This window comes from Mastigoproctus giganteus, chromosome 7, assembly GCF_048544385.1.
Source record: "Mastigoproctus giganteus isolate SK-2022 chromosome 7, ASM4854438v1, whole genome shotgun sequence".
In the NCBI taxonomy this organism is placed as follows: domain Eukaryota; kingdom Metazoa; phylum Arthropoda; class Arachnida; order Uropygi; family Thelyphonidae; genus Mastigoproctus; species Mastigoproctus giganteus.
Window position 1 is genome coordinate 7,444,195 of NC_143581.1, and position 23,663 is coordinate 7,467,857.

The following is a 23,663-nucleotide window of genomic DNA, read 5'->3' on the forward strand; positions in this document are numbered from 1 at the left end:
AAGGACAAAGCGGACTGAAATCAATAAAACTAAACAGAATATAAATCTCAAAATTTCATCGGCAAGAATCGGTACACAAATTACGCAATAACGTAGCGGAACGCTGTTCCGAGTTGACTTTTCACATATAAAATCAGGGGGGGGGGTGCAAAGGGCCGAACAGCTGACGTGGGGATGAGCATTACAAAATTAGCGATGTTAACATTACGACTGTTTGTTTTAAAAAAAACTTTTGAACCTAATAGGCATGTAAGGCTAGTAGAGTTGATAGCATATACTAGGGTGTCCATCCGTCCCGATATCCCGAAAGTTTTTTTCGGGACACCGGGACAAAGAAAATTCAAATGAACATGACAAGGTAGCCATCACTGAACTTACAATGACGCATCATTTAATTAAAGACAATCAGTCGTTCAGATGTGCTGATTGCTCCTCAAGCCTTTTCGGTCAACTTTTTGATGACTCGAAAATCACACAATTTTCCAGCGCACGAATGTACTGACTCCTTATTCACGTTTTTAAAGACATCAGTAGTACTGAATTCTTTGGAATTTCCACCGATGCAAACAACCATAAATCGGAAAAGGTATCTCCATTGTTATTGCATTATTTCAACGAGAAAAATGGCATGCAAGTTAAATTTCTTAAGATGAATTTTTTTTTTTTTTTTAATTCATCTTAAGAAATTTAAGAAACTATCGCCAACTACATTCTTACTTCTCTGAAGGAAAATAATATCCCCAAAGAAAATTGTATTGCGTTCGGAGCTGACAATCCAAACGTTAATTTTGGAGGAATCAACAGAAGAGGGCAATGCAATATATTTTCTCGACTCCAAAATTTGGTTATTTCCAATATCAAAGATCGGATGTCTAGCGCACATATTTCATAATCCTGCTGAATAGGGAGCAGGAAGACTAGCAGTTGACGTGGAATTGGTAATTTTAAAAATATTTTCTTACTTGCACACTTATACGGTTCGAACGGAACGTTTAAGGGAATTTTGTGCTACCTTTGATATAGATTATAAAATATACTCTCTCGCTCGTTGACATTATTTTCTGCCATTGAACGCTAAACATTTTTGAAGGTTTGAAATCTTTTTTTTCTTCATCCGAAGAAAAGCCTTCCGTTTTTATTGAGAATTTTTTTTAATCATCCATTGGGAGAAGCATATTTGTGGACTGCCCGCAGCTTTCCCAGTTTCTCCAATAAGCAGATAAATTAAAAATATATATATATATTATCTTAGAGGTTAAAATAATTGTTGAAGAAACGGTTAAGATGTTAGATAATCGAAAATTTAGATCGATTTCTGCCATTTGAGGTTAGAAAAATTATTCAGTGTGATATAGAATGCCGAAGAGCTCATAAGTTTATTAAAAATGAAATTATAGATTTTTTTATTCGACGGCTAAAAATTATTTGGAAAATTGGTCGAAACCCCTAGAACAATTCCAATTCTTAAATTGGATGCTAATGAAAAACATTCCAAAGTGGGAGGATATAGCAAATTCTCCAGAATCATTGGAAAAAAACTGAAATGAAGTTTGATGAAAATTTATTATATGATCAGTTTGGAGTTTAAAAAAAAAAAAAATGCCATAAACAAAGTCTGAAATAATAAAGAATGGAATACACTGAGTCGTGTTGAAAAATGAACATTACTTAAAAAATCGAATTCTTGAACAAAAGAGTGAACTTTATTAGATTATGCTTATATTTATTTGCAACAATTCCGGGTCAATGCTGGCTGCGAGCGAATATTTTCTCCCGTTATTAGTTTTCTGGGGTAATTTTTACCCAGTATAAGTTTTAACTAACTTATTCTATACTTTTTGCTTTATCCACAGAGCTGAAATTTGCAATAGCTAGAGCAAGAACTGTTGGATAGAGTAGAGAATACAGAAATAATTTGTTAGTTCCAGGACGATAATTTGAAGCCAAGTCCATTGTATTCCCTGAAGTAGGGAATACAATGGACCAGAGGTGGGCCGTCACGCGGGAGCCGGGTGCCAACGTTCAAGGGGCGCCTGAAAACCTGACATTTACATACACATATGAAGAAAATTTTAGGGGGGCGCCAAATTGCGATTGGCACCCAGGCGCCACATACCCTAGGAATTCCCCTGCAATGGACTGATCACTGATGAGCATAATAAGTTAGAGTGAAGTACAGTTAATGCAATTATTACATGTGTTTTTAATTTGAGGGGCCTAAACTGCACAGATTTTAAGAATAAAATTAAAAATAAAGATCTAAGTGCTCTGCTAAATATATTAATAAAAAAAAGTTTTCATATTTAATGCATAAATTTGTTGTTCAAATTTAAGAATTGTATTCTGTTTTTGTTAATTCTACATTTTGAAACTAAAAATGAAAAAAAGGGGGGTTTTTTTATTAAAACAAAATTCCCCACTTTTTTTCGGAGAGATGTACCCCCAAGAGCTACTGCCTGTTGATTTCAATTTTATTCCTAAATTTATATCCTGCTAAATATCTTATAAGAGCAAATTTTTTCTCCCATATAAAACTAAAATTAATTAATTAAATTTAATTAATGAATTAATATTTGAAAAAACTGTATTAACATCAAGTGTCAAGTTTAAAAAAATTTATTTGAACTTGGGTGGATGAATAAAAAGTATTTTATTAACGATTGAAAATTTGAACAAGATATATAAATATATATAGGAAGAGTGTGAACTAATAGTAGGAATTGAAAAAACCTCTGAAGTATTTGGATTTATTGGTAGGTGTGTAATATATATAATAAAAATTTAAATATGGCCGGAGCCTATTTCATCGTTAATCTGGCCCTGACAGAGAGGGACTTTCTGAAGGATACAAAATACAGTTTTGTTAAGAGAAAATCGTGCTTAACTATGCTTGTTTGCTATTTTAACACAGTTATATATTAGTGAAATGTTGGAAATAATTTTTACATTGCTTATTTGCATTTTAGCAAAGCATTGGCATTAGCAGAGTTTTATGATGCAAGAAAGTAAGCTTATAGAGCATCAGCCAAAAAAAAAAAAAAAAAAAAAACCTTCCCATTTCATCCATCCATTTGCTCCAAATATTTGTCTAATTCTGCCTTGAATTTATTTAAGGCTGTCAACTTCTACGACAGATGGAAGTTTGCTCCAGCAATCAACCACCTGCTGGCTAAAGGCAAATTTCCACACATCTACCTTTCCTCGATTTGAATTTATGTCTCCTGATGCACCTGGCTCAATCCTCTATAACAATTATTATTAGTAGTAATAGTGGCAAATGATGCAAAAAAGCAAGCTTATACAGCATCAGCAAAAAAAAAAAAAAAAAATCTAATTTTGTGTTTCCATCTGTTTCCCAAATGGAAACACCAAAAATGAAATAGACTATATACTACTAAAAGATCAAAAAATGTTGCAGAATTTAAGTGATTAATCAATTTAAATTTAGCTCTGACCACAGACTAAGTAGAGGAATCTTTAAACTATACAGCAGTAAAAACAGAAACAAATGGTTTAGACATAAAATACACAACATCCAAGGGATCAAAAAAAAAAAAAAAACCAGGAGAAATATACAGATAATCTGAGGAATACCTTGTTACAACAAGAACCAGTCAGCAAAAGTGAAACTCTGCGACCAGCGTGAAACTACAATAAATAAACCATTTTAAAAAAGAAACAGCAAACAATCAACGATATCAGACTACACTAAAAATCTGATAAAGCAAAGGAAGTACCTAAAGAAACAGATTCATGTCACCAAGTCACAAAACAGAATTCACTGAACTCAAACTCGTGAAAATAAAAATAAAAAACTTAAGAGATGCAAATACTAAACAAATCAAAACAACCTTATAAAATAACACTTCTCAAGATCTCAAGAAATGGAATCAACAATGGCAAATCCCAGATCCCATTACTTAAAAACAAATTGGGACAAATAATAAACAGATCAGAAATCCATAGTATAGCAACAGAATTCTATACAAAACTTTATAGTAGCAATCTAAATGTAAAGTTAAGTGAAGATATCCAACTACACAATCCTGCAGAGGATAATATTCCAGAAATTACAAACAGTGAAATAGAACAGGCAATAAGACAGATTAGAAATAGTAAGACACCTGGAGGAGATCAGCTACTAGTTGAATTCTTTAAAGCTGGATTCAAAGTACTCTTACCTGAACTTCTCAAATTATATAATAGTATACAGTACTGGCAATAGAGATCAATGGCTAATCACTGGTTTAGATTAGCAAATCAATGGCTAACATCAGAAATAATTTTAATTCACAAAAAAGGAGAATAATAATTAATTACAGAACAATAAGTCTTAGATCACATAATTACAAAATATTCATTAAAATCATCCAAAACAGAATCTTCAATCAACTTGACAAGAACTAGCTGTATGATCAAGCAGGGTTCAGGAAAAACTTGTCAACCGTTGTCCATCTCCACACCATTAACCAGGTCGTCGAGAAGTAACAAGAATATAACCTCCCACTTTATATAGTCTTCGTAGACTTCCAATAGGCATTTGACTCAATTGAACACCAACCTCTTATGATAGCTTTGCAAAAGCAAGAAATAGAATACAAGTACATCAGACTTCTCCAAAATATCTACAGCAATGAAACCATCAAGCTCGAGTGATGAACAAGACCTAAATTCAAAATAGAAAGGGGAGTAAGACAAGGTGATCCAATAGCACCAAAGCTCTTCACTTCAGTACTAGAGATGGTATTCAGAAAACTAGATTGGAGTGATACCGGCATAAACATCTTAGGCAGGCAACTAACCAACCTCTGTTTCACAGATGACATAGCCCTCTTCTCCGAAAGCAGTTCACAATTGGAACAAATGATTCAAGATCTCAAAAGAAAAGAAACTAACCTAAACATTAACTATGACAAAACAAAAATAATGACCAACCATGTAGCCTCGCCCATCAATATCGGATTCAAAACACTAAACTATGCAGAGCAGTTCAAATATCTAGGCCAAATAATATCTTTCAACAGTAGAATGGACATAGAAATATAATCCAGAATCAACAACTCTTGGAGGAGTTATTGGAGTATGAAAGAAGATATGCCAACAGGGCTAGCCGAGTGGATAAAGTGCCTGCCTGGCAACCCAAAGGTCACGGGTTCAAATCCCACCTTGGGCTTGGATCAGAGTAGAAAATGCAAAAACTTTGGGAGGTGCATTATGGGCACAGAAGCCGATGCACCAACAACTAACAAAAAAAAAAAAAAAAAAAAAAACATGCCTATCAACCTAAAAAGAAAGTTATACAACATAATCATACTACCCACTCTAACATATGCAGCCAAAACTTGGTCTTTGGCAGCAAAGCAAGTAAATAAACTTAGAACATGCCAATGAGCAGTGGAAAGAAGTACACATCAAAAAAACTAGATGGAATGATGGCATCAAGCTATCCAAGTCCTTAAAATGGAAATGGGCAGGACATCTCACCAGATAACAAGGACTCGTGGGATAAGCTCGCAACTGTTTGGCTACCAAGAGAAGGAAAAAGAAATAGCGGAAGACAGAAAACCAGGTGGGGAGTTGAGTTAACATCCCTTATACGCCCCACAAATGGGCTGGTGTAGGGCAAGACAGGCATTACTGTTTACCTCTTTACTGTTTCCTTTAATATAAATGAACAGACACCAGTTGCCTTGTTTTAAGTTTAGTTTCAAAAATTTCTGCTGCACTTTCCTCTCCATTATCACAAAACCATTCAGCTCCTTGCCAGAAGTTGATTCACTTTTGGCGTCCCCCATACCTAAAAAATTCCTAATGTGTGAATCAATACAAAATATCCATTCAGTTTGTCAGGAACCTGAGCAAGATCATCAAGAGTTAATCCATTCATATCTAGTGAACCAATGTAATTCAACCTCTTCCTTCAACTCTTTACATAAATGAAGTCTTCAGCATTAGTAGAGGCATATAATGCAAGAAAGCAAGATTATGCAGCATCAGCCAAAAAAAACACCCTCCCATTTCACCACTCCATTCATTACAAATGCCTGTCCAGCTCAGCCTTAAATTTTTTTGGCTATCAACTTCCACAACAAAAGATGGAAATCTGTTCCACCAATCAACCACCTGCTCGCTAAAGGCGAACTTCCGTGCATCCATTCTACAACTGTCTTTCCTCAATTTGAATCTATGCTCCCTCAGGTTCTTAATCTGAGCAAGAGAAAGAATCCCATCAGCATTCAGCTTGCTTAACCGATTACACGTCAATCAAATCACCTCGCTGGTGCCTACTCTCTAGGTGCTGCAGTTTGCAGAACTTAAGCCTTTCTTGATAAGAGTACCCCTTTGTTCCCCACACCAATCTTGTTGCCCTTCTTTGACTCATTCTAGCAACTCTACGTTCTTCATAAAATGAGGTCTCCAAACCTGTACACAATACTAGGTGGCCTGACCACTGCCTTGTACAATGGGATAATCACTTCCCTGTCCCTGCTAGCAAAATTCCTATATATCATTGACAAGACTCCATGACCTGCCCTTTGCTCTTTTCTCCAAACCTGTACACAATACTAGGTGGCCTGACCACTGCCTTGTACAATGGGATAATCACTTCCCTGTCCCTGCTAGCAAAATTCCTATATATCATTGACAAGACTCCATGACCTGCCCTAGAAACCCATCTGCACTGCTCAGCAAATTTCATATTTGGCTGTGCAATTACTCCCAGGTCACTTTCCTGGGAGTAATTGCACAGTTCGCATGTTTCTCTTGGGTTATCGCTACCCATATGCAGTCCTTTGCATTTGTCAATGTTAAACTTCAGTTGCCACTTCTCACTCCATTTGCCCAATTAATTTGCCAAGTAATACTGATATACCTTCATCGATGAATACAGAGAACAACAATGGGCCCAACACCAAACCCTGGGAAACTCCACTAAAAACATTTGTCCACAAAGAGCAGTGTCCATTGATTACCACTCTGTCCTCTCCCACTCAACCATCCCTTCATCCATTGTGGCAACTTACCCTTAATGCCTCCAATTTGTGCAGCAGTCTTCCATGTGCAACAGTATCAAAAGCCTTCCTGATATCCAAGTATATGATATCAAAATTATTTTTGACATTCAGTTCCTTTGTGACCACATCACAATATCCAATCAAATTGGTCAGACAAGACTTCCCCCTTTTAACAAACCCATGCTGTGTCTTAACTATTACTGCAGTCTTGTCTAGATGATCCTGCAATGCTTTTTTAATCAGTGACTCCATTATTTTCCCCGGAACAGAAGTTAAACTAACAGGTCTATAGTTACTTGTGTCACCTTTTGAACCCCCTTCGTAAATTGGTGATACATTTGCACACCTCCCATCCCTGGGGACCTCCCCTGAGTCCAAGGAAGCTCTAATAATTATGGCTAAGGGTTTGCATACTTCCTTTGCTGTCTCCTTTAATATAACTGGATAGATCCCGTCCACCCTAGGTGCCTTCCTTATGTTTAACTTCAATTTCTCCTCCACTTTGCTCTCAGTTATTACAAAATCACTTAGTTCACTGTTAGAGTTTGATAAACTTGTGGCATTCCCCTTGTAGAATAACTCCTCTTCATTGCATTTCTTTTAATTCTTAGCCAGAACTATCTTATAATTTGCCATAGCTTGCCTAACCAGCTTTGTGACTTGACTGCAAACCAATTTATATCTACTTTAGGCATGTGTATCATTAATAATTTATATGCATCTTATGCGTTTTTATTATTGCAGTGCCAAAAGTCTCGTAGGTTCATCTGACATTCATTTAGAACTCTACCTCCTAATTGGTATGAAAAGCCAAAGAAGTTTCTACAATAACATTCCTGAATGCTTCCCATTTATAAATTGCGCTCGCTCGCTCTCGCTCTCTCTCTCTCTCTCTCTCTCTCTCTCATGCTGGTGTAGGAAACAATCATTAAATAGTTCCATAAAAGTCTTGCTACTGTGTGAGTGATCAACCCTTGAGGTTCAGCAAACATCTGGAAAGTTCCCCATTATAAGACATACTGGGCCACTCTCTCTGTAGAGCTGTCCTTTATACTCAATGCAATCATTAGATCTGTAACACTCCTACCCTCACTTCTGTTTTCCCAGTGCTTATGTCACACCAAAGTGATCCACCAGTGGACTGGCTACCATGTCAAATGAATGCACTGCCTTAGATTTTATGTTCTTCTTAACTAAGAGCATAGCCCCCTGTCCTATCTGTCCAGTCCGTATACATTGAACAGACCCAGGTGACACTGAATTTTAACTAGTATTTGTTTTTCATCAACTTTTCCGTGGTATAAAAATCCATTAGTTGTGTCCTAATTTGATTTTCTCACAGGTCAAAACCTGGTGAAGAGGCTTCATCTCCTAGTGGGTCTAGGCTGGGAAGCTGGGGAACCAAAGAAGGAAGAACTTCTTTGGTTTGTTAAGGGAAAGTCTTGTCAGATAAATCTGATTGGATACTATGATGTAATTACAAAGGAACTGGAAGCAAAAAAATAATTATGATATCACATACTTGGATTTCAGGAAAGCGTTTGACACTGTTGTGCATGGAAGACAATTGTACAAATTTGAGAAGAATGGTATTAAGGCTAAGTTGCTACAATGGATAAAAGGATGGTTGAGTAGGAGAGAACAGAGTGGTAATTAATGGAAACTGCTCTTCGTGGAGCAATGTTATTAATGGAGTCTCCCAAGGTTTGGTGTTGGGCCCACTGTTTTGTATACTTATCAATGATATTGATAAAGGTATATCTGGCTTAGAGTCAAAGTTTTCAGATGATACAAAGGTTGGCAGGGTTGTTAATGACGGTAATGGCAGTGTGCTACTGTAACAGGATCTGAAAATTTGGGCAGATGGGCTGAGAAGTGGCAATTGAAGTTTAACATTGACAAATGCAAAGTACTGCATATGGGTAGAAGTAACCCCAGAGGAACGTATTAACTGTGTGATACTACACTTAGGGTGGTAGAATATGAAAAAAACCTAGGAGTAATTGTGCAGTCAGATATGAAGAAGTTTTCTGAGCAATGCAGAGAGGCTGCCAGAGCAGGTCATGGGGTTCTGTCAATGATATACAAGGAATTTTGCTAACAGGGAAAAGAAGGTGATTATCCCTTTGTATAAAGCAATGGTCAGGCAACTACACCTTGAGTACTGTGTACAGATCTGGAGGCCTCATTTTAGGAAGGATGTAAATTTGCTTGAGCATGTACAGAGAAAGGCAACAAGATTGGTGAGGGTGAATAAAGGGGTCCTCTTACCAAGAGAGGCTTAAATTCTGCAAATTGCAGCAGCTGGAGACTAGGCACCTGTGAGGTTAGTTATTTGGATTTTAGGAGCATTAGCAACTAAGGCCATATTGCTCCGGGATATGCGGTGGTCATTCCCTGACCTTCCTGCACCCTCCGTATTTGGTGGTGACGGGCTCGAACCCCGGTCTAATCAAGAAGCGTGTGCTAGGCACTGCTGCTGCTCCTTCCCACCTGGCTACGGAGGCGCCTACCTGTGAGGTGATCTGATTGAGGTGTATAAGGCCTTGAATGGGTTGAGCACGCTGAATTCTGATAGGATTCTTCTACTTGCTCAGATTCTGAACCTAAGGGGGCATAAATTCAAATTGAGGAAAGACAGTTGTAGAATAGATATGTGGAAATTTATCTTTAGCCAGCGGGTGATCAATTGCTGGAACAAACTTCCATCTGTCATTGTGGAAATTGATAGCTAAAATAAATTCACGGAGGAACTGGACAAACTTTTAGAGGGAATGGTTGTGTGAATTTTTTTTTTTTTTTGGGCTGATGCTACATAAGCTCATACACTTGCTTTCTTGCATCACATGCCTCTATTATTATTATTACACACTCAGACAAATATGGGGGGATCCTCTGTGAGCATATATCCCATATGCAAAGGTGTGCATCCTAAGTGAAAAAAAACTAGTCTTTTCTCCCAGACTACTTCCAGAAGTGGGTGTAAGTCAAATCAATTATGGTCATCTGCTGGTAGAGGTGAAATTTACATACGATTGAATGTTTTTTTCATATTAGCTACACTGGTTATATTGTAGTATAGAAGAAGAGATATGGAATATAAGAATTTTGTGTCCAGAAGTATTAGGAATTAACTTAATGGAGTGTAGAGTGGCTTCAGATTATGTAGCACTCTATAGAAAACAAAAGGAAAGAATACAGCCACACAGAACTGCATTCTCTTAATTATAATTATTAATTCATTAAAATTCATGTTGTTTATTGAATGGTCTGGACTTGACTTGCTTCATTCTACTGACATGCACATGATCCTTGGAGACTTCTGGTTGGTTGGTTAGTTAGTGGCTTTGCTCTACATGCTAGGAGAAAAGAAAAAAAAAAAAAAGCCTTAAAATTGGTTATTTAAGCAAGAAACCCACTTAAGGCATCGGGGTGCATACTTTCTCAATTTCTTGTGATTTACTTGGAAAGCTACAGCAATTATAATATAAGATGCATGTTCTATATTAAATTTATATTTCAATACAATACTTGATATTTAAATTTTATTTTCTATGATATTCCATGAAACTATTCTAAGGGATCCAAGATTCCAGTTCAAGGTCTGCCTGCCTTCTTCCATTATATTACTGATCCAATGGGATGGCAAATTATAATCTTTCATAATCCCAAAAAAAAAAAAAAAAAAAACTTACTCCACTTAAGTTTAAACAGTGGACCAAGGATTGGTTATTTTAATAATTTGTTATTTTTGACAATTCTTTTAAATCTTCAACATGTATATTACAATAAACAAATGTTTTAATGTAGTTTGCTATATACTACACATCAATGGACTAAATAAAGTTAGTAAAGAATATTTCTACTATTCACCTTTAGTTGTTTTTTCTATTTTTTTTTTTTTTTTTTTTTTTAAATAACCACTTATGTTTTCAATTCTTCCATCAAGCTGCCATTTTCTGAAGAGTTAATGAAATTAGACTGCCCAATTTCTCAGAATTCCATTCAGCCTGCATAACATGCAGGCTGGGGGCGAAAAAAAAAAAAAACTAATAATTCACTGTGAAAACAATGCTCCATCTCCTTGAGGTCACCTAATTGCCACAAAGACTAAAGACAACTAAATTCCTCCACTCATAGATAGAAATCTAACCCATACCTCTCAATTATTTCTATAAGTAGCTTATAGACCTAGTCAAGCTCCTTGGTTTATTTTGAATTTAGATAGTAATTTTCAAATTAAATTAATACTTAGTGTGTCAGTAGATTTACCGTTTGTAACTTGCCGCCATTGTTATACGATGCAATGTATATCCTGAACTAGATAGAGTAAGGGTTAATATAAAACAATATAGCGAAACACGTAGCACAGTATTAGAAATCTGTTAGCTTAGTATAGTATACTCGATTAATCGGTAAAATTTATTAATCTTATTAAATTGTACTTTTTAACTAACTACATGTAACCACCTAGAGTTTACAAACGTAACATTATAAATTAATCCATATAACTTTATAGGAGATACCAAAGTCATAATGTAACTCAGAGATAATAATTGATACGATACTGAAATATATATATAGTGTTATAACTGCATTGGGGTATAAGTTTAGAGTTATATTTTTGTATTGAAATTGAATCGAAATCATGACTCAGACCAGAGCAGCAAAGCAAAAGGCTCAAGCTAATTGGAGTGATAGGCCTCAGAGGAGAACTGAAGAGGGCAGATGTCCTATGAATCACAGCCTTTTGAAATGTACTGTTTGTTTGATTTTTGTGGAGCAATCAGGAAAGGGACATGATATTGCCAATAGGAATATCTTTATGTGTGCGCGATGTAAAGAGTATGAAGAAATCAGGCAACAACTCAGCATTATTATGGATCTATATGAGAGCTTGAAGGACTGTGGATGCCCTCAAAGGATTTAAATTGAGAGGCACATCAAGCTCTCAGCTGCCCACATCAATGCCAGAGCTTGCACTTGAACATCATGCAACACAGCAGCAACCCCCAAGACAGAATGCGTTTGTCCCAAAAGAACTAGTTGTTGTCAGTGGCTCTATTGTCAAAACAGGAAATATTGTGTAAATCGGATAGGTGAAACAGGAAATATATTGTGTAAAACGGATAGGTGAAACAGGACCAGAGTGTGTCTGCTAGGGGCAAAGGTTGATGATGTTGTAGAACAGATATCTTTTAAGGGCACAAAAGGTGATATTGTTTTACACTTTGGCACTAATGATATTAACAGTAGGAGACTAGCAGAATTACTTAACAAGTACAGGTCAATGTTGAAAAAAAGCTACAAGTTAGGGATGAATTTGAAAGTGTCTGCAATTCGGCCCAAGACACGATAGGAGGGAGTATACGATGACAGCCTCATCGATCAATACAGCCCTGGAGAGACTGTGCAAGGCTCAAGGGGTAGAATTTTTCTCAGCCTGATCTGTACTTGTTAACAGGAGAGACTGCTTTTACAGGGATGGGATACACTTAAATAGAAAGTGCGCAAGAATATTTGTGATGCTACTGAGGCAGCATTAGGTGGTTCGGAAAACTGCAAGCTTGGGGGGGGGACACACGGACTAATAAATTAACAGTAGCTGCTGGCAGAGGTGAAAGTGATTCTTACATTGCTTCTATTGGAAAGAGCAGCAGCCTGGAAAACTCCTGGAAAACAAGGCGCAGGAGATTTCAGAAACTACTGGGATTCATTGTGGAACAAGTAAATACACGGGCTGTGTTAGGTTAGCTAAGAATAGGAACAGGTGCATGTATACTTGCATGTACACCGATGCTAGGAATTTGGTAAATAAATTTGATGAATTTGAGGTGTTGGTCAAAACATCAAAGGCAGATATTGTTGTGATATCAGAGACGTGGTGTCACACAGATATAAGGAATGCAGAAATGGAATTTGGGGAGTACAGTGTGTACAAGAAGAATAGGCAGGATAGAAAAGGAGGAGGAGTTATGCTATTAGCTAAGAAACACAAAATCCATGGAAGTACAGCCAGTCGACATGTACGGACAGTGCATTGTCAAATCAGTTTGGTGTAGCATTGGAAAACAAAATTGAGTGTAGGAGTGTGTTATAGGCCTAATGACTCTGATGCATATAATAAACAACTGTACAGAGAAATAGAGTGGGCCAGTAAATCAGAGTGTCTTATAATGGGGGATTTCAATTTCCCAGATATTGACTGGAATTTGTGGGTTGGTCACACACACCAGCAAGGGTTTTGTGAATTTATTGGATGATTGTTGTCTACAGCAGCATGTTTGGGACACAACTAGAAGGAGTAATACTCTTGATGTGATTATCAGTAGTGATTCTTCATGCATTAAGAATCTGCAGATAAAGGAACCACTAGGTGCCAGTGATCACAGTATGTTGAAGTGGGATTTACTCAAAGAGTAAACTAGCATCAGGAGTAAAGGGAAGGGTTTTTTCTTTTGTTAAGGTTGGTCTGAGACAGAATTTAAATTCTATACAGCAGGACCAACTGATGATGTTGCCAAAAGCAAATTCAAAATGGGAAGCATTCAAAGAATTAATCTTGGAATGCTACTAGGCTTTTCATACCAACCAAGAAATAATGTTTAAGGTTTAGGCCTAAACGGATGTCAGATAAACTAATGAGGAATGTGGCAGAGAAGAAAAATGCATGGAATATATATAAATTAGGTGACACGGAAGCCTGCGATAGATATAAGCTGGTCTGTAACCAAGTCACAAAGGAGGTTAAGCAGGCAAAGGCACATTACGAGAAATCTTTGGCAAAGGATGCTAAGAAAAACAGCAAAGAATACTTTTGTAAACTCTACAAGGAAGGGGATGGATCAGATTGGTCCACTTGATATCGATGGTTCAACTGTTGATGATCCTGCTCTGGTAGCTAACAAACTAAATGAGTATTTTGCATCTACATTCACTCATGAAGTTATTCAGGGAGGGGAATGCCAGAGGTTAATTAAACTCTGGCAGTGGGCTAGATGATTTTGTAATAACTGAGAGCAAAGTGGAGGAGAAATTCTTGAAGATAAACATAAGAAAGGCACCTGGGATGGATGGGATCTATCCAGTTATATTACAGGAAGCAGCAAAGGAAGTAAGCAAACCCTTAGCTATAAATTATAAGGGCTCCCTTGGACTCAGGAGAAGTACCCATGGACTGGAGATGTGCAAAACGGCCCCAATTCACAAAGGAGAATCTAAGGACGACACAAGTAATTACAGATCTGTTAGTTTAACTTCTGTTCCAGGGAAATTAATGGAGGCACTGGTTAAAGAAGCACTGCAGGATCATCTAGACAAGATTTCAGTTATAGCTCGGACAGCGTGGTTTTGTTAAGGGGAAGTCTTCTCTGACCAATTTTATTGGATACTATGTCGTCGTCACAAAGGAACTGAATGGAAAGAAAAATTTTGATATATATTTGGATCTTTGAAAGACTTGATACTGTTGCACATGGAAGACTGCTGCACAAATTGGAGCAGTGTGGCACTTGGGGCAAATTGCTGCTATGGATAAAGGGGTGGTTGAGTGGGAGAAGACAGAGAGTGGTGATCAATGGACACTGCTCTTTGAGGAGTCCCTCAGGGATCAATGTTGGATCCCTTATTGTTTTCTGTATTTATTAATGATAGTGATGATGGGTATCTCAGACATAATGTCCAAGTTTGCAGATGATACGAAGGTTGGCAGGGTTGTTAATGACACTAAGGACAGTACACTGCTGCAGCAGGATCTAGAAAATATCAGATGGGCTGAGAGGTGGCAACTGAAATTTAACATTGACAACTGTAAAGTGTGGCATATGGGAAGCACCAACCCCAGAGTTATGTATCAACTGTGTGGTACTACACTGACAGTTGTAGAGAATGAAAAGGACCTGGGGGTAATTGTGCAAGCAGATATGAAGTTTTTGGAGCAGTGAAGACGGTCTGCAAGAGTAACTCATGTTGTCATGTCAATGATATATGGGAATTTTTCTAGCAGGGATAAGGAGGTGATTATCCCCTTGAATAAGTAATGGTTAGGAAACACTTTGAGTACTGTATATTGGTCTGCAGGCCTCATTTTAAGAAGGATGTAGAGCTGCTCGAACGAGTACAGAGAAGGGCAGCAAGATTAGTGAACAGAACAAAGGGTTGCTCTTACAAAGAAAGGCTTAAATTTAGCAAATTACAGTGCCTGGAGACTAGGCACCTGCGAGGTGATTGATTCAGATGTTTGATTCATACATCTGATTGATTCAGATGTATGAACCCCAGGGGCTCACATCTGGTGAGTATGTACTTGGCACACGCAGGGTCCTGACCCCGATATCATCATTCTTTTCTTTCTTAGTGATTCCTTTCTAATTCTGTCAATCTCTCTCTCTCTCTCTCTCTCTCTCTCTCTCTCTCTCTCAGGTTAACTCGGGAATTTTTTTTTTGGCTGGTGCAGCATTAACCTCGGGCATTTCTTGCACCCTATGGCTAAAAATAATAATAAAGCCTTGAATGGTTTGAGCATGCTCAATGCTGATGGGATTTTTCCTCTTGCTCAGAATAATTGCCTGAGAGGGCATAAATTCAAATTGAGGAAAGGAAAGACAGTTGTAGGATAGATGTGTGCAAGTTTGCCTTTAGCCAATAGGTGGTCGATTGCTGAAACAAACTTCCATTTGTCATTGTAGAAGTTGACAGCTTAAATAGATTCAAATAGTTCTGCCTTAAAATAGATTCAAGGCAGAACTAGACAAACACCTGTAGCAAGTGGATGAGTGAAATTAGGTTTTTTTTTTTTTTTTTGGCTGATGCTATATAAGCTTTATTTCTTGCATCATGTGCCTTTACTACTGCTAATCAACCAGCAGGCAGTGATATATTGCAGTGGCTAAGCTGCCACAGAGTGTGATTTCTGTTTATTCAATTCTATTTGATTAAAATATCTAGCTGCCTTCACTTCTCTTTTTATACTATACTCTTCTCAAGTCTCATTCAGGATTGCAGTTTCATGTCTGGCACATCTGACTTTAGTTTACCCTAGGATTTTCATTTTCTGTTAACAATAGCCATTTGTTCAGCATTCGAGGTTCTTATCCATGTTAACGCTACAGCCAATGCTGCTTCATTCTTTGACTAGTCACTTGTTTTTCCTTCCTGGAGAGAGCATTTTAAACCTTATAAATCTTTCAAATAATTGATATCTCGGCTCATATTTTGAAATAAACAGCCAAAAAGAAATTAGAAATAAACCAAACATGAACAGAGCAGTCAAATGCTAATATACTCTTATAGCCACCAAACCCCTGAAATAATTATAAAAAAATAAGTGCTATTCACATTACACTCACAATAAAATGTATATTGGAACCACTATATTGATTAAATCAGCAAAATCATAAGTAAGTGCTTCACATACTATGAAGCACTTTTCAAACATCTAATATCATGATACATACCATTTACATTATAACAAAAACATTCTGAATGACTAATCAGATTATGCTACCTCAAGTACATTTAGATAACATTAGACAGTTGGGATAAAAAAAATGGCAATTGAAGTTAATCATCAATAAATGCAAGACACTGGGTAGCAAACATTTGGGTAGCAGTAATCACAAAATAATATACCATTCTAAATAACGCCAAATTCAACATAGTTCATAATGACAAAGATGTAGGGGCAATCCTACAGTCGTATATGAAGTTCTCTGAACAGTGCAGACAGGCTGCTAATAGAGCCCAAGGGATCCTTTAATGATATACATTAATTTTTCCAGCAGGGACAAAACAGATATCATCCTACTGTGCAGTGCAACAGTTCAGTTGTATCTTGGTATCACATACAGATTTGGAAGCTTCAGCGCAGGATGGATGTAAATCTGTTGAAATGGATACATAGAAGAACAACAAGTTTAGTTAGATGTACAAAAGGGTACTCTTACCAAGAAAGACTTGATTTCTGCAAATTGCAATACCTGGAAACTAATTATCTGCAAGGAGAACTGATTAAATGTTTAACGCTTTAGATGAGTTCAGTAAACTAAATGCTGCTAGCAGCCTTACTCTTTTTTAGATGACAAGCACACACAAGGGGACAAATTTAAATTTCAAAAGAATCAATGCAAGCTGTGCAAAAATTTGCTTTCAGCCAGAGTAAATTTCAAAACAAATTTTCATCTAATGTTTAGAAGTTGGCAGTCTGAATAAATTTAAGGAAGCATTAAACAAAGGATAGAGGGGATAGGAAGGCAGGAGGGGGTTATGCTATTAGTTAAGAAACACAAAATCCAAGAAAGTGAAGCCAGTCAACATTGCTGGACAGTGCCGTGTCGAGTCAGTTTGGTGTGACATAAGCATTGGGAGATCAAAATTGAGTAGGAATGTGCTATAGGCCTAATGACTCTGATGAGTATAATAAGAAACTGTACAGGGAAATAGAGTGGGCCAGTAAATCAGAGGGTCTTATAATGGGGGATTTTAATTTCCCAGATATTAACTGGAATTTGTGGGTTGGTCACTCACACACTACCAAGGCTTTTGTAGATTTATTGGATGATTGTTTTCTAAATCAGCATGTTCGGGAGGCAACTAGAGGGAGCAATACTCTTGATTTGATTATCAGTAGTGATTCGTCATGCATTAAGAATCTGCAGATACAGGAACCACTAGGTGGCAGTGATCACAGTGTGCTGAAGTGGGATTTACTCAAAGAGGTAACTACCATTAGGGGTAAAGGGAAGGGTTATTGCTTTCGTAAAGGCGACTAATGGACTGAGACAGTATTTAAATTCTATACAGTGGGACCAACTGATGATGTTACCAACAAAAAATTCAAAATGGGAAGCATTCAAAGAACTTATCTTGGAAGCTACTAGGCTTTACATACCAACTAAGAAATATTGTTCAAGGTTTAGGCCTAAATGGATGTCAGATGAACTAATGAAACATGGCAGAGAAGAAAAATGCATGGGATACATACAAATTAACACGTGACACAGAAGCCTATGATAGATACAAGTTGATCTGTAACCAAGTTACAAAGGAGGTTAGGCAGGCGAAGGCAGATTACGAGAAATCTTTGGCAAGGGATGCAAAGAAAAACAGTAAAGAGTTCTTTACTTATGTAAACTCTAGAAGGAAGGGGATGAATCAGATTGGTCCACTTGATATCGATGGGTCAACTGTTGATGATCCTGCTCAGGTAGCTAACAAACTAAATGAATATTCTGCATCGACATCCCATGAGGAGTTATTCAGCGAGGAGAATGCCAGAGGTGTATTCAACTCTGGCAGTAAGGTAGAGAATCTTGTAATAACTGAGAGTAAAGTGGAGGAGAAATTGTTGAAGATAAACACAAGAAAGGCACCTGGGATGGATGGGATCTATCCAGTTATATTAAAGGAGGCAGAAAAGGAAGTAAGCAAACCCTTAGCCATAATTATGAGAGCTTCCTTGGACTCAGGGGAGGTACCCACAGACTGGTGATGTGCAAATGTGACCCCAATTCACAAAGGAGAATCAAAGGCTGACACAAGTAATTATAGACCTGTGAGTTTATCTTCTGTTCCAGGAAAATTAATGGAGTCACTGGTGAAAGAAACACTGCAGGATCATCTAGACAAGACTTCAGTTATACCTCGGACACAGCATGGTTTTGTTAAGGGGAAGTCTTGCCTGACCAATTTGATTGGATACGATGATGCAGTCACAAGAGAACTGGATGCAGGGAATAATTTTGATATTATATACTTGGATCTCAGAAAGGCTTTTGATACTGTTGCACATGGAAGATTGCTGCACAAATTAGAGCAGTGTGGCATTGGAGGCAAATTGCTGCTATGGATAAAGGGGTGGTTGAGGGGGGGGGAGAAGACAGAGTGGTAATCAATGACACTGCTCATCGTGGACTAATGTTATTAGTGGAGTCCCTCAGGGATCAGTGTTGGGTCCATTATTGTTTTCTGTATTTATAAATGATATTGATGATGGTATAACAAACTTAATGTCCAAGTTTGCAGATGATACGAAGGTTGGCAGGGTTGTCAAGGACACTATTGACACTATGCTGCTGCAACAGGATCTGGAAAGGTTGAGCAGATGGGCTGAGAGGTGGCAAATGAAGTTTAACATTGACAAATGAAAAGTACTACATATGGGAAACAGCAACCCCCAGAGTAACGTATCAACACTGTGGTACTACACTGACAGTGGTAGAGAATGAAAGGGACCTGGGTGTGGTTGTGCAGGCAGATATGAAGTTCTCTGAGCAGTGCAGACGGGCTGCAAGAATAGCTCATGGTGTATAGGAATTTTTCTAGCAGGGATAAGGAGGTGATTATTCCCTTGTATAAGGCAATGGTCAGGCCACACCTAGAGTACTGTATACAGGTCTGGAGGCCTCATTTCAAGTATGTAGAGCTGCTGGTACGAGTACAGAGAAGAGCAACAAGATTAGTGAATGGAACAAAGGGGTGCTCTTACAAAGAAAGGCTTAAGTTTGGGAAATTACAGTGTCTGGAGACTAGGCACCAGCTAGGTTATCTGATAGAGGTGTATAAAGCCTTGAATGGGGTTTGAGCATGCTCAATGCTGATGGGATTCTTCCTCTTGCTCAGAATAATCACCTGAGAGGGCATAAATTCAAATTGAGGAAAGACAGAAGTAGGACAAACGTGCGGAAATTTGCCTTTAGCCAGCGGGTGGTTGGTTGGTGGAACAGACTTCCATCCCATAGCTTAAATAAGTTTAAGGCTCAGCTGGACAGGTATTTCGAACGAACAGAGGGGTGAAGTGGAAGTGGGGTTTTTCTTTTTTTTTTTTTTTTTTTTTTGACTGATGCTGCATAAGCTTACTTTCTTGCATCAAATGCCTCTACTAATGGTAATGCTAACAAATTATTAGATGGGATAGGGATATGAAATGGATAATTTAATTTTTCGGCTGATGCACCTGTACCCTGATAGATGGCTTTTAAATATGATGTAATGAATTTTGCCTTACACATGATACTTACCAGTTAAGAGCACCAAAGGTAGCACCACACGAAAAAGGATCAAGACAACTAGCTCCCTCATTCTTGAAGAAATGACGTATGGCTGAGTGAAATGAAAAAAGCCAGTGTCACCTGTAATGAATAAGTGACATTAGTATTGCTCATACATCAGAAATTATTTTATTTATTTAGTTTTTATTATTTCTTCCAATTCACTTAAAGCTATCAGTAACTGTACCCAATTGTTATTATTTGTTATTTATGTATCATGAACAATCCTAGTGTTGTAATGCACCTTCACTTATGCCAAATAAGAAAACTCTGTATCCTTAAATTTTATTTACTGATTTGATTGGAACAAACCCATTATAATTGTTGTAGCAATAATAATACAGTCCTTTGTGTTTTGCATAATTTTTATTTATATTTTAAATAGGAGAAAACTTTTTTAGAAAACTATTATAGAATTGTTATATTTTCACCACACCACTGGAATGGGTACAGAGAAGAACATGTCAGGTGTACAAAGAGTGCTCTTCCTCTCTAGCTAATAATTACCTCATTGCAATCACAGGATCATGTTGATCAGCCTGCATATGAAAAAATACCATGGAAAAGTTGGATAATTTCAAAATGATATGATCAAATATGGAAAAATTTCTGTAAAGTAAGCACACATTTTCTGGTATATTTGACAAGTATGTTATATAATAATTCCATCAATAGGAAAGGGAGGAGTAAACATCTTAGATCCAGACCCTGTAGGACCCTGATTTTAGTCATTATTTAATGCCACATTCAAACCAAACCCAGGAACCCAATGAGGGTGTTTGCTTCAGGTACTGTGCTGGATCTCAACAGCCAATTCCTACTGGTGTAAAGGTTTAGGCTAAAATTGGCTGCCACAGGCTGATCAGACTGTCCATTTTTGGCATGTACACAGCTTAAAACAAAATTAAAATATTAGCTCCATCAGCATTTAGTGTATTTCTGAATTGCTTAGATCAGCATTGCAATATACATATACTTATCCAGTTCTCTTTGTAAAGATATTCATAAAGAATTACCATAGCAGGAAAATTTGTGCACGTAAAACCTTAAAGCTTACATATTATTGTATATATATCCTCAAAAAAAATAAATAAATAAACATGTAAACATGGGCTTCAATATGCTATAGGCTGCAAGAAAAACTTATAAAGTTCTAGCCACTGACACTACAGTGGCTAAAACTACATTAGTATACAATTAAAATGCAAATGGAGCTTTTTTTCCCACAATTTGCAATCAAAAGAAACAATTTCACTAAAAAAAAAAAAACTATCTCCCCCATCAGTACACACCAAAAACAATCATTTAGTTAAATATTTTTTTTTTTTTTTTTTGTTATATTTCACCACCACTTTTTGCATCTCATGAATTAAACAATTATTTGGTTGTCAAATGGAACAGTGGTGGAGAACTTCACCATGTGAGTTGTGCTCCTTTAACATTACATTATAAATAAATAGAATTTATTTCTCTTTAGAGAAATGCTGTTTTTGATACATCCAGGACAACTTTCAACAGTAATACTACAAACAGAGTTAAATGCCTATTACCATGAAATGTCTTTTTTCTCGTTTTAAATAAAATGCTTTTTCTCTTGGCAAACCCAGTACAGCAAAGAGGGAAAACACACACACACACTTTCTTGTAAATTAGTTGCACAATGTTGATTCTAGCAATGTTAACTTCTGCACTTAGTTTGTAATACTGATCTTTTTATATTTAATTCACCTACTGATGCGTACACATGCATCAGCTGCTGATAGACATGTTACCCTTATGTTAAATGTACTGGTAATATCATATCTATCCCATCTTCTAATCCTTAATTTATATTATTATTATTTATTATTTTTTTCTTAATTTCTCGGTTCCTAGTATTTACAATTACATCATCATGAACTTGGCCCAGCTTAGGTCTTTTAAGACCTGTTCCACTGTAGCTCTTGGAGGTGGTCTTGATCTCGCCATCGTTGTCTTGGTCGACCTACATCTCTCTTGCCTGTAGGTTTGTAGTTAAAGGCTAATTTTGGGATCCGATCTGGGTTCATTCTTTCTATGTGGCTGATCCATTTTTCTGATACCGTTTTATGTCATTTACTATGTTATCTACTTTTAATTTCTCAGGATATATAAATTTCTTTGCTGGTCTATTCTTATAAAGCCTAATAATGATCTTAATCTCATGTGTGCTGCTTCTAGTTTGTGTGCGTCTTTCTTATTTATGACCCAAGTCTCACAGCTGTGGAAGAGGGCTGATTTTGAAGTGATGTTGTGCAGTCGTAATTTTGTTTCAGTTGTCATTTGTTTTCCAAAGTGGCATTTAATCGTTCCATTCATTTTATTATATTTTTGTAGTTTAGTGTGGATGCATTTGATATTAAATTTCCCAAATAGGTGAAATCATATATTTGTTCTATTATTTTGTCATCAATAACAATTTTGACTCTTTGTATGTTTTTTCCATATAATCCTATTGATTTTGTTTTTGAGGTGGAGATTTTCATCTTGTACTTTTTTACCTATTTTATTCAGTTCATTTGCTGCTATCTATAGTTCATCTTTGGATTTTGTAATTATAACTTGATCATCAGCCATGGGTGTCCACAGAGAGGGGCCAACTCAGCATTCTGATGGGCTTTTATGAGGGTTTGAACAGTAGAGTAGGTGCCTTTGAGGAATTAAAATGGAGCTCCCATCAATCTCTCAGCTGCCCAATGCTACATCAGAGCTCACACTTATGCAACAGACAACACAGTGACAATCTCCAAGACAAAATGCTTTGTTCACACAGGAGGTGGTTATTGTCAGTGATCTAATGTCAAGGAAATGGGAAATATATCGTGCAAGAAGGATAGGCAAAACAGAATGAGGGTATGTCTGCCAGGTGCAACAGTAGATGATGTTGCAGAGCAGATATCATCATTTAAGGGCACATATGATGATATTGTTGCATATGGCACTAATCATATTAAGGGTAGGATATCTGAGGATTATTTAACAAGAACTGAGCAATGTTGGGAAAAAAGTTTTGAGTTAGGATTGAATTGAATTTGAAAGTAGCTGAAATTCTGCACAGGCACAATAGGAAGGAGTATAGATTGAGAGCCTTATCAATCAATTTGGCCCTGGAGGGATTGTGCAAGGCTCATGGGATAGAATTTTTCTCACCATGGTCTGTGCTTGTTAACAGCATAAACTATTTCTACAAGGATAGGATACACTTAAATAGAAAGGGCGCAAAAATATTTCCTAATGCTATTGACGCCAGTATTAGGTAGGTAGGAAAATGGAAAACTACCTGGGGTGATACACAAACAACAGCCACATGCAGAGATGAAAGTGATTCTTACACTGCTTCTATGGAACAAGCAGCAGCCTGGAAAGCAAGGTGCCAGGATATCAACGTCTGCTGGGAGTCATCATGGAACAAGTAAATACATGGGTTGTGTTAGGACAACTAAGAACAGGTGCACATATACTTGCATATACATCAATGCTAGGAGTGCAGTAAATAAATTTGATGAATCTGACATGCTGGTCAAGACATCAAATGAGGATACTCTTAGGATATCAGAGCGATTGTATCCCAAATATATAAGAA

General features: G+C 37.1%; 1 protein-coding gene across 1 annotated transcript in view; it reads right to left on the reverse strand.

The window, feature by feature from the left end:
* The window catches only part of LOC150082462 (piezo-type mechanosensitive ion channel component-like), an 861,219-nt gene that overhangs the window by 765,059 nt on the left and 72,497 nt on the right, over positions 1 to 23,663 (reverse strand). The window contains 1 exon segment of the mRNA XM_090377768.1: positions 20,033 to 20,143. Within this exon segment, the coding sequence (XP_090233894.1) occupies positions 20,033 to 20,093 (61 nt within the window). The 5' untranslated portion in view covers positions 20,094 to 20,143.